The following is an 18,220-nucleotide window of genomic DNA, read 5'->3' on the forward strand; positions in this document are numbered from 1 at the left end:
AAATTCAACTTATGGTATATCCGGAAATAAAACTATTTTTTAATTATAATAACTAATATGATAATTTATTTGTTTCACAAAATAGACTCATATATTAAAATGAGAGGTGAATTATAATGCTAATTAGCAAATTAAGTTAGATATAAAAAAAATTATTTGATGAATAATTTAATAAAGGAAACTAATATGGTAAGTTATATGAAATGATTTTTTAGAACATTATTTTTAAGAATTTTAGAAACAATGTGTTCTAGTAATATAATCTTCCGAAAATAAGTGAAAGTTACACTCACTATTTAACTTGTAACCAATTAATCTATCAATTTAATTATAACCTATTTATAATCAACTTATTAAAATTATATAGTCTACAAAATAATGTTGTGTATTTCCGTTTTATTATAAAGAGGATCTTTCGAACATATAAACGAACTATCCGGTTTAACATGATTTATAATCAGATAAGATTTGCTTGATTGTTTGGTTTTATAATCTCAACTCAGTGAGTTTTTGTTTTGGTTACAAAAATTTACGTTTGCTTGATTGTTTGGTGGACGGTGGTAGCTCGGCCTGCGAGTTCGGGTTTTTGGGTCGGGTCGGGTCAGTTATTTCGGGTAGTTGGGTATTCGAGTTTTTGAAACTAACCGAAATAAATTTCGGGTCGGGTCGAGTCGGGTTTCAGTTAATTCGGTTTTTGATTTTTTTTGTCGAGATGAACCGGAACTCTTTGGTTCTAATAAATGGCAGCCGAACAAACAAAAACGATTTGGGCCAGGCCCAGTAAAAGAATTAAGAAAAAAAAAAAGGTTGTGCTTTTAATAAAAACGGTGTGTTTTAAACTTTTAAGTCATCTTCAACCTACAGCTTTTAAGGCATGCAGATCTGGTCTACAGCTTTTTTGATGTTGTTTACCCTTGATCTGCACTTAAACAACTAAATATTTGATCTACTTATATTCTGCTTAATCTGCTTGAACTACTTGATCTGCTCTGCTTTATATGCTTTCTCCATTCAAGGCTAAAGTAAATACAAAAAGTTTGGTACTAACACATGATAAAATAAAATAAATTGAAAGAATACAGAATTTGGTGAATCAGTCAAAAGGTTATGTTAATTAAGAAAACAGGGGTGAAGTGATCTTAGTACAGTGGTCAATAGTAAGTCCTTAATGCACAAGGCACCATCACATCCAGGATCGAGTCTCGGTTCTTACGAATGTAGGGATTTGATTAATGGACCAACTAATTGTGTCTAGTTGATAAAAAAAAATTCGCTTCCTACAAATGTAGGAATTTGGATTAGCCACACGTACACAGAATTGATGGATCATCGTACCAATACCGTTCCTCGAACCAAGGTGAGACTAACACTCTCGTGTTATACCACTTTGGTGGGTTAGAATTAGTGTTTTATTGTCTATTTAATTAATATTTAATCTTTTGAACATATAACAAAATATCCGGTTTTAATATGGTTTATAATCAGATAAGATTTGATAATTAACCAATACGTTAATGAGAAACTCCATAGTCCATAACGATACAATGAATGTTAAAATGAATCTGCTTACACAAAATATCCGGTTTTAATATGGTTTATAATCAGATAAAATTTGATATCAATACCTTATTGAGAAACTCCAATACTCCATAGTCCATAACGATACAATGAATGTTAAATGAATCTGCTTACAAGAAAACAAAAAAAGCATACTTGATCCTTCGGGTAAAACTTTCTACAATATTTACCATGAAAACTTTAGGGTAAAGAGTCATATACTCAATCTTTTGCATATTATTTTTCTAATGAAAGTAGTTGAATTTGATTTTATTGATTTTTTAGTATTTAAATAGTATGATTATCAAATTTTATTTATATATATATAGATATCTTGGATATAATTATTAATGATTTTTATTTAACCATTAATTTAGCTTTAAAAATAAAAATTAACTAATTATAAGAATGAATACATTAGAGATATATAAAAATATTTAGATATTGAATTGAATATGTTTTTTAATCATGAAAAATCAAAAAATTTTGTATATAATATTTTTTATTTTTTTATTTTTTTATTTTTAATAGAAAAAAATTAAAATATATTTTTTTGGTCGACGCCGGAGTCAACGTCCGGCTTCACCGGAATCAGTCGACCGGTACACCGGATTATTTGTTTATGGTGTTGACCACATAACGTCATATAGTTTATGCATGTGGCCATGTAATACATATACTTCGTGTAGCTAATAATACAATAGTATACTTGGTATGTGTGACCTTATATTCTCCTATACTTCGTGTAGCTAGAGATCTTTTTCCTTACAATTAAACAAGATTGTAGGTCGGTTTGGGGTTATAAACGATGATTTAGGTTTACAATTAAACTAGATTAGGTATCGGTTTAGGTTTATAATTAAACGAGATTATGTGTCGGTTTGGGATTACAAAACAGAATTAGGGTTTAGATTTTTTAATATTAAACAAGTTTATATATAGGTTTCACTTTACAAATGATAATTAGGGTTTAGTTTTTATAATATTACACAATTTTATATGTTGGTTTGAGTTTATAAAGGATAATTAGGGTTTATTTTTTATAATATTACACAATTTTATATCTTGGTTTGGGTTTACAAAGGATAATTAGGGTTAAAATTTTACAAAACTAAATTATGTGTCGGTTTGGGTTAAATAAAATTTATATTTTTAATGATTTTTGTTTCAGTATATTTATTTATTTGATTTTTACATATTATTTCAATATTATATGACATCTCCTATATAATAAAACAGAAGTACACAACATTGTTTTATAGACTATATAATTTTAATAAGTTAGTTACAAATAGGTTATAGATTAAGTTTTATATTATTTTTATAGTCTGGATTTATTGTTTTCAAAAATCTTAAAGAGAATATTCTAAAAAATCATTTGATATCATCTAACTTACCATATTAATTTCCTTTATTAAATTATTCATCAAATAAAATCATTTGATATCTAACTTAACATATTAATTTGTAAATTATCATTATACTTCACCTCTCATTTATATATATGAGTCTATTTTATGAAATAAATAAATTATCATATTATTTATTATAATTAAAAAATAGTTTTATTTTGGATATACCATAAGTTGAATTTTTAAAAACAAATATCAATGATTCAATCTATAAAATATTCAAGGTTTATTATAATTATTCTCTAAAAATAATATCTATTGAATTAAAAAATTTACTGAGTAAGAGGTCAAAATTTGAATATTTAAATTGAGTTTCATACTTTTTTATTGAATTTTATAATTTTATATAATATAATAAACTTTAAATAATTTATTTTGAAATATTTCTAAAATATTGAAACTTGATATTAAAGTTAGAAACTATAAACACTCTAATTTGGTTTGTTATAGGAGTGTCAATAATATGTCACTATAATATGAAAAAATTTCAAAAAATTAAGTATAATAAAACAAAAAGTATAACAATATATTAAATTATTCATAATATAAAAAATCGCTTTTTAAAAACCAAATTCACAAAATTATGTCTTATAATGACATTCAAGTCATGATGTAGAATTTACATTGTTGAAATAACTTCACATTAAACAAACTAATTCAACATATTAAAATAAAAAATATACAAATTTTGTATAAAATAAAATTTAACCAGTGTTATAGCACTGATACTTATCTAAAATATTTTTGATTGAAATTTTATGTTAAACTAATCTTAAGGCTCTATTTAAAAAATGTATGAATAGTAAAACAAATATAAATTACTCTTAAAATTTTATTGTATGTTAATATTAATTATTAAATTTTTAATATGATATATCGAAAATAAAAATGACAAATTTTATTTTAAAATAAGATGTAAAGATTATTATATATACATTAAAAATAATATTAGTATTATCATTGAAATTTAATTTATTTAATATTCAATATATTTTAAAAACAATTTTATTGTTTGAGTACCATTTACTATTTTGTTCTTCTATACAGATTTTCTTTTTATTTTTCAAAAACTGGTTATTCCATTGCACATTGTTCTTTTTATTCATTTTCTTTTTGTTTTTCTAATAGTTACTAGTACGAAACTATATGTTTTTGGCTTCTAGGGGGAGAGCTCGGCTGCATAACATTTTAGTTTTGTGGCTAGAGTTGATCTTTCAAGCTCTTCTTATGTGGTGTTTCCTATTAGCTGATTAAAAAATTGATGTTACTTAAGCTCAAACTTCTGTTTTTTTTTTGTTTTGTAACCGGATATTTGATGTATTTTTTTCTTGATCCAGCCTATTAAGTAATGAACAAAATTTTTAGTTTTTGTAAAAAAAAAAAAAAAAAATTTGAGAATCAAACTTAGTCTTAATATTTAAAATATCGTGTTTCATGAATGTATGATGTTACATGTAATATTTTTAATTTTATGATATAATATAACTGATTTGCCGTGTTTCATGGGGACAAAAACAGAAAACCTATAAGGGAAAGACCATGTGAGTATGTGACATAAACGTAATACACTACATCAAATGGTAGCAAACTTAGAGTGTATTTGCTTTATATTTTTATATTATCAAAACTAAAAAAATAAATTATTATAGTGACGTACTAATTGAAACCTTATTTATTTTTTCAAAAATAACTAATGTTTACACACCACATGAATTCATATATATTTAAACAAAAGTCTATGTTAGAAATGAATTCAATCAGTTTAAGTGCGGACTAGTCCAATTTTAGTTCGGTCTGGAGCATATACTATGCAACCATTCAAAGCCATAGTATTTTATAGTATAATTTATAATTTATAATATTAGTATAAAGTTGCGTGAGACTTTTCCTAGTTCCATAATAATTTAGGAGAAAATAATTTATGTTTACCAAATCAAATTTGTTGATCCGCATATGGAAATCTTAAAAACAATTTTTTAAAAAGAAGTAATTTATATTACCTCAATTCGGGTGAGTTAAGCCGCAACGAAGGATCAAGGTTGTACGAATTCCTCGAACCCTCGTTAAACTCACACAAGTGTCATCCTGTGTTGAGCCATTGTGATGGGTAGGAATCCGTGATATTTTGTCTACATAAATAATATTTAATCTTTTGAACATAAAATAAAAATATCCGGTCTAATACGGTTACGATGAGATACTGATTGATTAACATATAAGTTGATCATCAAGATTTTCAATATTGTTGATGTCCAAATAGGTAACAATTAAGATATTTAGTTCGGTAAAAGAGGGTCGAAATTCTCTTATTAAATTTGGTGCTGGGGCACAAAAGGGATCGGACTACAAAGGATTAGTCGAGCTAAAAAGCAACGAGCTTTACAGGTAATGAATGAGGTCGTCTACGATTGCCGGGCTTAACTCACCCGAATTGAGGTAATATAAGTTACTTCTTTTTAAAAATTGTTTTTAAGATTCCATATGCTGAATAACAAATTTGAGATAGCGTGAATGAGGTCTAATACGGTTATGATGAGATACTGATTAATTAACACATAAGTTGATCATCAAGATTTCAATACTATAATGATACAATGAAAAACGAAACAAATCCATAAATGAATGGATGCTTACAAGAAAACGAAAAGCATACTCTGAGAGATGAGAGATGAGAGATGAGAGATCAGAAAGAAACAAGAAAAAAAACACTGAACAATCAATCACCACTCAAAGGACAAGGTCAAGGGGTAAGAGTTGGACTAGGACATACACATTGTTGTGATAACTGACAACTATACGACCAATTTCCTGGCCAAAAGAATGAACCAAATCTTACATCTGTGATTATCAATCGTATCCAAGAACACGAAGATCTCTCTGAAGGCTTATATATATTAGATGTCTCTCAACACGGGCCAACCTTTTCTAATGATCTCATTAACTCTAGAGTCTATCTGTTTTTGGATTCTAGGCGGGCAGAGCTCGGCTGCATAACCGTTTAGTTTTGTGGCTAGAGCTGATCTCTCAAGCTCTTCTTCAGCCATGTTTCCTATTAGCTGAATAAGAAATGGATGTTGCTTAAGCTCGAACTTCTGCAAAAAATACAAAATTCAAGTGAACATATGGATTTTCACAATCGTTTATCTTATAACAACTGGATTAACAGCTAACAACAAGATGTAGAGAGACTCAAAGTTGAACCTGGTGATCAGGCTCTGCGCGATAAAACGTTCCTAGCTGTTGAATTTGAGTAGTGACGATACTGCTTCTTGATTTCAGTTGCTCCCTTTCTTTGCTAGTAGAAGCCAGTCTCAACTCTTCTGTAGAATTAGTGAAAATACACGATCTGTTCAAAAAGATTCCAATGTCTTAGATTTAGGGCTAAACAAATTCAAGTTCACCAAACAGCTAGTGTGTGGAGCTTTTTTACTTCCTCTTTTACCTGTATTGATTACCCACATCAGGACCTTGTCCAAACACTTGTCTAGAATCATGACTAGACCAGAATACATCTAAAAGCTGACGATAACCAATGATCCTTGGATCGTATTCAACCTGAAGACAGTTACAGAGCAAGAGCAACACAAATCAGTAACTTAAAAATCAGCTCCTGAGACACAAGGATTATTTTTAAACAGAGCAGATGAACATAGACAATTTAAGTTAACCCTCAATCACACATTACTAAGGCTCAGCAAGAAAAAAAAAAGCTAAATCAGCTATAGGATTATGATAAAGAATATGAAACATGAAAGATATCAAACATGACTTTGTCGATCTAAGATAAATATATTCATCAAATCGAACAAAAGAAGAGGCAACAGATCATTTTAGCTTAACCTCAATCACATTGACAATAAGATTACACTTCACACATAACGAAAACTCAACAAAACAAGCTCAATCAGCTACAGAATCTACCAATCAGGCTATTAAGATATAGAACATTGCGGATCTTGAGCATCTTCCAATCGTCGTCTACACAAATTTGTCTATCCAATTGAATACTATTTAAGTAGAGCAAATCAAATCGAACAACATAGGCACTACATCCAGCTCTCAAACCACAGATTCAGTATAGCTAAAACCAAATCCGAATAATATGATGACTTAAAAAGGCAACAAGATCAATGATAAAGATAAAGCTCAATTCAAAGCCTGCGGCAATGGGAACATTGGATCAATCCTCAAAATCGAGAAAACGAAACCAACCTGTACGGACTCGGCGTGATCACCCAAGTTCCTATACTCAGGATTCGCTTTCGTTCCGCCGGCGTAACCGGAGGTTGTTCGTACGACGCCATTGATACAACCAAAAGCCGCCTCCGATCTCCAGAAGCTCCCGAGAGCGAACACCGCAGATTTCAAAGGACGATCGGGAGAATCAACGACAGTATCCGAGATCTGATTCGGAATCCTGATGCAAACAGCTTTATCGAGCAGAGAGATGCAAAACAAGAAGAAGAAGAAGAAGAAGAAGAAGAAGAAGAGATTCGTATAAGGAATGAAGCAGCAACGGTTCATCTTCGGTGATAAAGCCATTACAGTTTACTTCTAGCTGCTGCTCCGAACCAGGGAACCACGAATCTCCTCCTCCATATGAACAACCTTTAGTCGCTCAAAAGTCACCTCCAATCAATAAATGGCAAGTTAAACTCATTGAAATCTTCGAGTCCCTCTATCTCGTCTAGAAGCTTTGCGGAGTTAAAAAAAAAAGAAAAGAAAAAAAAGAGGTAATTATTATTAAACATGTGATTAATCCATCACTGAGATCATCACACTTGTTCATGTAATATTACACTAACTTACTATTTGTCTTTTGTAATTCACCACTTGTCATTATCAAATATATAAGTGTGTGACTTATGTAGAGTTCACTATAAATAAGGTTTTATAAAAAGAGTAACATAATAGAAATTGTCTTTGATCAAATCTCTCTCGTGGCTTTTCTCTCTCTCTTTATTATTTATTTGTTCTCTTTACAAACATATATAAGTCTTTTATAGTTATAGTTCATAACACGTTGTCAGCATGAACGACTCTCGATCCGTTACAAGTTTGAGAATAAGCGATTTGTGATCCATCATCAATTTGAGGTAAGATTTAAGTTTTGTTCAAGTTGTTTGAATTTAATTAATTAACATGCATATTACTATATGTATTATATATAGAGTAAAACCTCTATAAATTTATAATGTTGGGACCATGAAATTCTATTAATATACCATGAAATTCTATTAATTTATAGAGACTTTAATTTCTCAATAAATTAATAATTATTAATTTATAAAGAGACTTTCCTAATTTGGTAAAAAATGTTTAAAATAAAATTTAATCGTTATAATTAATATTTTTATAAAACCAATTGAAATGAAAATAGCAATTATTATGTTTTGAAGAAAATAATCAAAGATTTTTATACAGTAAAAAAATTAAAAATGAACTCTAATAAAAATTAATGTTTATATATATACATATATTTAGATAATTTTATATAATTATTAATTTATATTATTGATGGGACCATATATTTACAAAGGATTTTCAAAAAAATTATTATCTTATTATATTATCTAATTATGTCCAAAATTACACTAATCCCAACTTTGGACCGAATAAATTTATTAATTTATAGAGATGATTAATTTAACGAGTATTAATTTATAGAAGTTCTACAGTAGAGTAAAAGACTATATATACTTCTTAATCATAATGGTATGCTTTGCCTCCTTGATCATTTAGATCTACATTCTTGATCATTATGGTAGGCTCTGCCTCATTGATCACATGGAAGGCTATGCCTCCTAAAATGATTATTTTAATTTATGAATACATTATATAGCTTATAATTTTTTAATAGTTTATATTTATTGCTAAAACAAGATTTTACAAAAGTGTTTCATAAAATTTTATTTTTAATAAATTGTTTTATTATTTATATAGTAATCATGTCAAACTTGACAAAGCATGAATTCGCCCCCCTTGATGTCTCTGGGAAAAATTATATGACATGGGCATTACAAGCAAAATTCTATCTGAAAGGGAATGGACTTCTCAAAAACCTCGATCCGTCAGAAACGAGGTTAGAAGAGGAAAAAGCAAGAGCCATGATGTTTTTGCGTCATCATCTCCATGATGGTTTAAAAAATGAATACATCACTAGAGAAAATCCCGCAGATCTCTGGATCGCTCTCAAGGATAGGTTTGATCACCAAAAGTATATGATCTTACCAAAAGCCAAACATGAATGGCTAAACCTGAGGTTTCAGGATTACAAAAGTGTAAGTGAGTAAAATTCCGCTTTGTTCGGAATCACTTCAAGGATGGCTCTCTGCGGAGAAGAAGTTTCCGATTATGATATGTTCGAGAAAACATTCCAAACTTTCCATCCTTCAAATGTACTCCTGCAACAACAATATCGAGAAAGAGGGTATACTCGATATTCTTAATTGATGCAAGTTCTGCATGTTGCTGAACAAAATAATGAACTCGTGATGATAAATCATCAAACCCGTCCAACTGGATCAACTCCACTTTCAGAAGTGAATGTTGCTACATCCAGCTATAATAATTGGCAAGGACGAGGACGCGGACGCGGACGAGGTTGAGGCTGTGGTCACGGTCGTTAATATTGAGAACAAAGCTTCCAATTTCTGTATGGAGTCATGCTATATTGCATGCTGCAGCATTGGTCCAAATACGACCAAACACATATAATAAATATTCTCTTTTACAATTAGCATCTGACCAAGAGCCAAACATATCCTATCTCCGTATTTTTGGATGTGCGGTTTATGTTCCTATAGCCCCACCGCAAAGAACAAAAATGGAGCCACAAAAGAGATTGGGTATATATGTCGGTTATGCATCACCGAGTATAATTTGATATCTTGAACCGTAAATTGGTGATATGTTTACGGCACGTTTTGCCGATTGCCATTTTAATGAAGATGAATTTCCAGTATCAGGGGGAGGAAGTAAACAAGTACCAAAAGATATTGCAAGTAAACAAGTACCAAAAGATATTACATGGTATACACCATCCTTGATATATCTTGATCCCCCTGCAAATCATCGTGAACTGGAAGTTCATAAAATTGTACATTTACAAAGTTTGGTAAATCAATTACTAGATGCGTTCATAGATACAAAAAGGGTGACAAAGTCATATATCCCGCTGCAAATGCACCATCAAAAATTGAAATTCCTAGAGAGAAACTTGATGGAAGAAAAGCTAATGAACCAAAAATTGAAACGGGGGAGGCCAATGGGCTCTAAAGATAAAAATCCCCGAAAGAAAAATAAAATTGGAGATGAAAAGGTTCAAGAAGAACCACATAAAGAGAAAAGTCCTCAGGATGATACAGAAAAATATGAGATTTCTATTAACTATGCTCAAGATGGAATGTTATGGGCTAGAGATGAAATCAATGATGATAATGGTATATTCTCTTTTTCTGTATCTACAGAGATCGATCATGAAAAAGATGATCCAAATCCAAGGTCTGATCAGAATGCCAACATAGGCCTGATAGGGAGAAATGGAAAAAGGCTATGCAACTTGAGTTGCTCTCCCTCACCAAAATAAATGTCTTTTGACCTCTTGCCATTGCATCTAAAGATGTAAAACCTGTTGGTTGCAAGTGGGTATTTGTGCGAAAAAGAAATGAGAAAGATGAAATCACACGATATAAAAGCCCAACTTGTTGCACAAGGTTTTTCTCAAAGGCCTGGAGTTGATTATGAAGAAACATATTCTCCGGTCATGGATGCAATTACATTCAGGTACTTAATGAGTCTAATGGTTTCTAAGAATTTAGAAATGTACCTTATAGATGTAGTGACAACATATTTATATGGATCATTGGATAATGATATATACATGAAAATCCCAGAAGGGTTTAAGATTCCTGAGGCATTAGACTCTAAGTCTAATGATATTTGTGCGATCAAATTACAGCGATCACTTTACGAATTAACACAATCTGGGCGCATGTGGTATAATCGCTTAAGCGAATACCTATTGAAGAAAGGATATGTTAATAATGAAATATGTCCATGCGTCTTTATAAAGAAATCTCCATCGGGATTTGTAATCATTTCTGTATATGTTGATGATTTAAATATAATTGGAACTCAAAAGGAGATTGATGATGCAAGAACTCATATGAAGGAATAGTTTGAGAATTCATATGAAGGAATAGTTTGGGAAGACTAAATTCTGTCTCGGGCTTCAATTAGAGAATTTCCAAGATGGAATATTTGTGCATCAATCAAATTATACGAAAAGATTTTAAAATGATTTAATATGGGCAAAGCGACTCCTTTTGAGTACTCCAATGGTTAATAGATCTCTGAATGTCGATAATGATCCATTCATACCTTGTGGAAATAACGAGAAAATACTTTGTCCCGAAGTACCTTATATGAGTGCTATCAGTAGACTCATGTACCTTGCAAATTGCACTAGACTCATGTACCTTGCAAATTGCACTAGACCAGATATTGCATTTGCTACTAATCTACTTGCAAGATATAACTCAATTGGGACTAGGTTCGAGACATTTCCACACCCAAAAGGTGTTTGATGAAATGTCTGACCAACTAGTGCCAGAGACTTACGTTCCTAGCCTAAGAGATTAGTTGTCTAGGATGTTTGTTGACATGAACGAACTTGGTTGTCATGCCTGCTCAACCATGTTTCTCTAGCGAGAGCTGGGTATGGAAATGGTTGAGTCTGAGTAGCTTTTACCAAGAGATTGGATTAGCTAAGTTGAGATGTTTGTTGTCTAGGGATAGATTGCTTGTGGCATGTTAAACACTTTGTAGACTAGGAGACTTCACCAACATCAATTACTCCCATCCTTAGGACCTCTTTCTTCCTGATATTTATTACATTCCTGAGACTGTTTCGTGTCTTGCCTTTTAGTTCATGCTTAGACTCATTTTCTGTTTTCATTCATTTTCGCTTCCTGTCATACATTCTTGTTTCTAGTTCAGTGACTCAATTTCGTTTTGTATTGTCATCATTCTAGGATTGTTAGACAAACACTATTTTATATTGGCTTAACTTGTTATTCCTTAATTGCATCTTGAGTGATAGTAAAGTTTCCCAACTAGATTGACACCTTAAGTACTACAACTGCATAAAGTTAATTGAACCTGCTAGGATAGACACACAAAAATCTTAGTATCAATTTGGCGCCGTTGCCCTTTGGGATTCGTTTTGCTACATTTAAGATTTCAAGTTTTGCAAGATTAAGTTCTGTTACTCTTATCATTCAGAATACTGACTTGTTTTGGTTGTCTGCTTGTTTGTTTTGCATCTCAGGAACCTGTTGATTGCAACCTTGCATGCACACTAGATCAAAAAGACATCAAAATCTCCTTCCTGCTGTTGACGACATCAATCGGTTGCAAAGACCACGACAAGCTCATACTTTCACTGATCATCCCGCACCAGTGACTATGCAACAACCTAACAGACCCAATCCGAGACCGCGACACATTGGTGCTGGGGATGCACCGAACACTCATACTCAGCGTGCTGGAATCGTCCCTCATGCTGTTCAGAACAACAACTTCGAAATCAAAAGTGGTCTGATCTCCATGATCCAAGGAAACAAGTTTCACGGGTTGCCTATGGAGGATCCACTCGACCACTTAGACGAGTTCGACCGTCTGTGCAGTCTCACTAAGATCAACGGAGTGAGTGAGGATGGATACAAGTTCCATTCTCCCTGGGAGATAAAGCTCATCAAGGGGAGAAAAATGTTCCCAAAGGATCCATCACTACTTGGGACGACTGCAAGAAAGCCTTCTTGGCCAAGTTCTTCTCCATTTCTAGAACAACACGTCTCAGGAATGACATCTCTAGCTTCACTCAGAAGAACTCAGAATCATTCTGTGAAGCCTGGGAGCGTTTCAAGAGCTACCATAGCCAATACCCGCACCATGGATTCATCAACGAGTCACTGCTGAGCACTCTCTACCGTGGTGCACTTCCAAAGCTACGCATGCTGCTTGACACTGCTTCAAATGGCAACTTCCTGAACAAGGATGTAGATGAAGGTTGGGAACTTGTTGAAAATCTTGCCCAGTCTGATGGCAACTATAGCGAGGATTATGACCGCACAGTCAGGGGGGAGTCTGGTTTGGAGGAGAAGTACAAGAAGGATATCAAGACTGTCAACGACAAGCTTGATCGCCTCTTGCTAAGTCAGCAGAAGACCATCCACTTCGTATCTGAGGATGACCGTTTCCAAGTTCAAGATGGGGAGGGTGATCAATCTGCAAAGATCAGCTACATCTAGAATCAAAGTGGATACAACAAAGCTTACAACTCCTATAAGACGAACCCTAATTTGTCTTACTGGAGCACCAACGTTGCAAAATGTTAAAGAGGATTTCATTTATTGTTGAACCTTACTCCTATAAGCTTACTGGAGCAGTTCATTTATTGTTGAACCTGGGCAGAATGTTAAAGAGTATCTGGCTAGACAAGACATTCTAGAGGGGTCTCTGAAGCCTCTCTATGAACCTCCCAAAGCATAAGGAGTATGCAAAGTCAAGCTCAGAGACTTTAAACAAGCTCACTTGGGAGGAAGTCCCAAAGGTATCATTGTAAATATTTTTTAGGATCTTTGTGTTTTTGATTTTCGTTTTTAGTTTTCTGGTGTTCAAGAATCTGCAGAAGGGAGTATAGGCAACAAACAAAAAAATAAAAAAAGAGTGAAAGTATAAGTCAAAAGAAGGTGATGCGACGCAACCTAGAGAGTTCAACCACCACCGTGCGTTCTCAACCATCGTCGTCTCGAGCAAGGTTCAACCGACGGCATGGAATCAGACTCGACCCATCCTGAGAGGTTCATCACTCCGCACTCGTTCGAGCCACTCACGCCAACACCCGATAGAGCCTCTCTCTTGAGCCACACATAAAGTCTCCATCGAGCCAACTCGTCAGAGAACACTCTCTCCGGTTCCCTCCCCAGCACATCAATCTTCATATGTGTCACGGGAGCGTCAGCCTTCACCCGCTACTTCACGCCACTCGTCACACGAGTCTAGGGAGAGACAAGGACAAGGTTCGCGTGGTTCCAGAGCCTCCTCAAGTCGTCGATCAGCGCGTCGTTCTGCAGCTCAAGCTGAGCAAGAGGTTGAGCAGCGAGATGAAGCGCAGGGTGATTATCAGGACATGCAGGAGGTTGAGCAGCAAGTTGAGCAACAAGGTGATTATCAGCCTACATATGTGGTAGTGTTAGTCTCGGACCATGGTGAGTCTAGAGTCAACGACATGCAGTGCGGCGAGCAGCCGAACACTTATCAGAACACACAAGAGGTTGAGCAGCAAGTCGACCAACTAGCTGAGGCCACTCCCGCGGATCCCGAAAAAGGTGAAGGACATAGCCAGTATCACGCACCAACTCGTTGGGCAAGCACGAACTCCTTCTTCTACTACTGAGGTACTCCGACCTTCTCTCTAGACATACCATTTCATTCACGCATTGTTTTTGTTATGAGTCTCAAATCCTTCTGCAAAGTTTTCTTACACAGGAGACTGTGTAATTTAAGTTTGGGGGAGGGTTTGAGATGATGTATCTCATGTTGTGTCTTGTGATTCTTGTTTCAAATTTTTGCATCATATCATGTTTGAATCTGCATCTATATATTTGCATAGAAAAACCATAAAAATTTGAAAAAAAAATTTCGAAAATTTCCACCAAAAAATAGAGTGTTCATGTAGTTTACACTTACATATTAGGATTGAGTCTAGTGTTATTTAGGGTTGTTGCATTTAGCATAGAGGTTGATGATGATTATAACCATGGTAGCATGCTGGATTCAATAAGATAGGATCAAGGCCCTTGTTATTAGTTCTTTGATGCATGTTGATTGAATTTGAAAATGTAAGATTGAAGCATGTTTTGAATTGACGTCATTCCCTATCTATCTGAACCTAATCCTGACTTGCAATTATTTTGTTATGCATTGAAGTTGAACTCATGGATACCATACACATACTTGGATTGTCTTTCACATTTTTACCACCCTTGTTAATCCAAGTAGCTGATTCCCATCTTTGGAACAGTTTCCCGCACCTTTAACCAACCGTTCTTTCAAGCCAATTGTATTCTTGAGTGTCAGGCCTTTTCTGAGTTGAGCTTGTTAGAAAGTGTTAGGTTCTAACCGACAAGAGTAGGATCTTGTGTAGTTCTAGTTCGCGTTTTCCGGACTAGTAGGACTAGGTGAGAACTCGATTTTGGGGATTGGGTATGGATTTGTGCAGAAAAGTACAGGGTAGAAAGTCTTAAGGAGGGGGATGTGTTATCAAAGTTTACAAGTCTAGTAAAGGATTTGGGTTGAGTAAAGTAAAAAGATTTACTGGTTCTGGGCATAGAATGAAAAGATTAGACAAAGAAAAGAAAGTAAAATGTGAAAGATGTCTAGAGTCCTTAGAAGAAAAGAAAAAGAACCTTGCTGATAATAAAGATTTCCCAATCCGCTAGAATGATAAGAAGTGAACTCCTCCTATGACTAAGTGTAAAAAGTTTGAGATAATGTTTCTGATGAAGGGTGGAGATAGGACCAACTTCTGGGTTAGAATGTTAGGACTGAGTTTCCTTGGGGACCTTGGGTAGACAGGGCACTGCTCTTGTATGTATCAGGTGGTTTCAACCTTTAGCCTTCTTTTGAGCTCAACTCCTTTTCGTGAGAGAACCTTATTCTGTATTGACAAAACCACTTTAGAAGGAGACCATCTTCGTCTTTGACCCTCCACCCTAGCCAAATGAGTTCAATGACAATGCATAGCTTGATTCATGGTTTTCTGGTAATAAATGTTAAAGGGGGTGATTGATAGGATTGCATGTGTAGATTAAACATATGAAATTCCTTCACCATGCATCATAGAACTAAAAACAAGGACCTTGATTCTAACTAGTCTATTCAGCATGTTTTAGGTTCTGAGACCCCATCTTCACACCTCTTCTTCATACTTTGTTCTTGATTGATTGCTTGAGGGCAAGCAAAGAATAAGTTTGGGGGAGTTGATATTTTTTTCTTTTCGAGAAGGTTTTTTTGACGCTAGCCACCAAAAAAACGTTCTCAGACTTTGTATTCCGACACCTTTGAGTTTATTCAGTATTTTCATTTGATTTCTTTTACAAGTTGTTCTTTACTTTTTAATCTATCTAAGAATGCTTGTTTCAATATTTTCTGAGTTTGTATTGTTGATGATGATTTTCGGATCTGAGTAGTGTAGTAGTTGGCGGATCTTAGGATGAGATAGATTAGGTGGCGGATCTTAGGATGTAGAGTGTTTAAGCTTTGATTTTTATGATTCTCTTCTAGAACAGTGTTAGAAATGCTAGTTTCTATCTGATCAATTGGGACTAGGTTCGAGACATTTCCACACCCAAAAGGTGTTTGATGGAATGTCTGACCAACTAGTGCCAGAGACTTACGTTCCTAGCCTAAGAGATTAGTTGTCTAGGATGTTTGTTGACATGAACGAACTTGTTTGTCATGCCTGCTCAACCATGTTTCTCTAGCGAGAGCTGGGTATGGAAATGGTTGAGTCTGAGTAGCTTTTACCAAGAGATTGGATTAGCTAAGTTGAGATGTTTGTTGTCTAGGGATAGATTGTTTGTGGCATGTTAAACACTTTGTAGACTAGGAGACTTCACCGACATCAATTACTCTCATCCTTAGGACCTCTTTCTTCCTGATATTTATTACATTTCTGAGACTATTTCGTGTCTTGCCTTTTAGTTCATGCTTAGACTCGTTTTCTGTTTTCATTCATTTTCGCTTCCTGTCATAAATTCTCGTTTCTAGTTCAGTGACTCAATTTTGTTTTGTATTGTCATCATTCTAGGACTGTTAGACAAACACTATTTTATATTGGCTTAACTTGTTATTCCTTAATTGCATCTTGAGTGATAGTATAGTTTCCCAACTGGATTGACACCTTAAGTACTACAACTGCATAAGGTTAATTGAACCTGCTAGGATAGACACACAAAAATCTTAGTATCAAGGATCTTTATTAGATCCACATAAATCCTGATCCCAAACTGGATTTGTTTTCACAATTGGAGGAACTGCAATCTCATGGCGCTCACAGAAACAGACTTTGGTCGCCACTTCCTCAAATCATGCATAAATAATTGCTCTTCATGAAGCATCGAGGGAATGTGTATGGCTCAGATCAATGACTAACCACATACAAAAATCGAGTGGAATAGTCACCAGTAAAGAGCCGACAACATTATTTGAAGACAATGCTGCTTGTGTCGCCCAAATCAAAGAAGGTTACATCAAGAGCGACATAATAAAGCATATACCTCCAAGATTTTTCTCATACACTCAAGAACTCGAGCAAAAAAGGAAATTGATATCCAACATATCCGATCAAGTGACAATGCAACAGATCTATTTACAAAGGCGCTTCCGCCTACAACATTCAGAAAGCATATTCACAGTATTGGAATGCGTCACCTACAAAATTTATGAAGAAAGATTATACATATCTATTCGAGGGGGAGATTATGTTACTATACTCTTTTTCCCTTGTCATGGTTTTTATCCCAATGGGTTTTCCGTGACAAGGTTTTTAATGAGGTAGTACGTAACTCGTCAATGGTGATGGATAATCAAGGGGGAGTATTATAAAATATGTGATTAATCCATCAAAAAACACATGTCATGACACTTGTTCATGTAATATTACACTAACTTACTACTTGTCTTTTGTAGTTCACCACTTGTCATTACCAAGCGTATAAGTGTGTGACTCATGTCTTTTAGAGTTCACTATAAATAAGGTTTTGTAAGAAGAGGGACATAATAGAAGTTGTCTTTGATCAAAGAAATTGGTCCCTAATCTCTCTCTCATGGCTTCTCTCTCTCTCTCTCTCTATCTCTCTCTCTCTTTATTATTTCTTGTTCTCTTTACAAAGTATTACAAACACATATAAGTCTTTTGTAGTTATAGTTCGTAACAGTGATTTATATATTGTCAAAAAAGAGGTAATTTATATTAGGTTCTTATTCAGTTTTGGTTAATGGAGCTACTTATGGTTTTATTAAACCGGGAAAGAAGCCTCCGTCAAGACGATTCAGTGTCGCCATTTTTATTCATCTTGTGTGCAGAAACGCTAGTCCACGTTATAAACAAAGCAGAATCGAAGGGAAGACTGACTGGAATGAAACTCACTCCATCTAGTCTTCCAACATTTGCTTTTTGCCGA

At 33.9% G+C, this 18,220-nt stretch overlaps 1 protein-coding gene, 1 long non-coding RNA gene and 1 other non-coding gene across 4 annotated transcripts; all 3 read right to left on the reverse strand.

Annotated features, from left to right (window-relative positions):
- Nucleotides 1–965: 965 nt before the first annotated feature.
- On the reverse strand, nt 966–1,818 carry LOC147950456 (uncharacterized). Its single transcript, XR_015596320.1, has 2 exons — nt 1,626–1,818; nt 966–1,277 (listed from the first exon to the last, which is right to left on the reverse strand). It is a non-coding gene; the product is annotated as an uncharacterized LOC147950456 (long non-coding RNA).
- Nucleotides 1,819–5,529: 3,711 nt separating this feature from the next.
- LOC147950457 (peptide methionine sulfoxide reductase A5-like) lies at nt 5,530–7,726 on the reverse strand. Of its 2 annotated transcripts, none has more exons than XR_015564550.1 (4): nt 7,182–7,616; nt 6,412–6,524; nt 6,171–6,289; nt 5,530–6,061 (listed from the first exon to the last, which is right to left on the reverse strand). XR_015564550.1 is itself a non-coding variant. In XM_087463197.1 (4 exons), the coding sequence occupies exons 1-4, from the start codon at nt 7,509–7,511 to the stop codon at nt 5,864–5,866; spliced, it is 786 nt and encodes a 261-aa protein (XP_087319323.1). In that variant the 5' UTR covers nt 7,512–7,726; the 3' UTR covers nt 5,530–5,863. The 2 variants fall into 2 exon arrangements, 1 of the variants encoding a protein (XP_087319323.1); XM_087463197.1 differs by having other exon boundaries at nt 6,171–6,315; nt 7,182–7,726.
- Nucleotides 7,727–12,823: 5,097 nt separating this feature from the next.
- Nucleotides 12,824–12,930, reverse strand: LOC147950458 (small nucleolar RNA R71). The gene has a single exon (XR_015565353.1). It is a non-coding gene; the product is annotated as a small nucleolar RNA R71 (small nucleolar RNA).
- Nucleotides 12,931–18,220: the final 5,290 nt, after the last annotated feature.

The sequence above is a fragment of the Camelina sativa genome, chromosome 1 (assembly GCF_030686135.1).
Source record: "Camelina sativa cultivar CO46 ecotype springtype chromosome 1, ASM3068613v1".
In the NCBI taxonomy this organism is placed as follows: domain Eukaryota; kingdom Viridiplantae; phylum Streptophyta; class Magnoliopsida; order Brassicales; family Brassicaceae; genus Camelina; species Camelina sativa.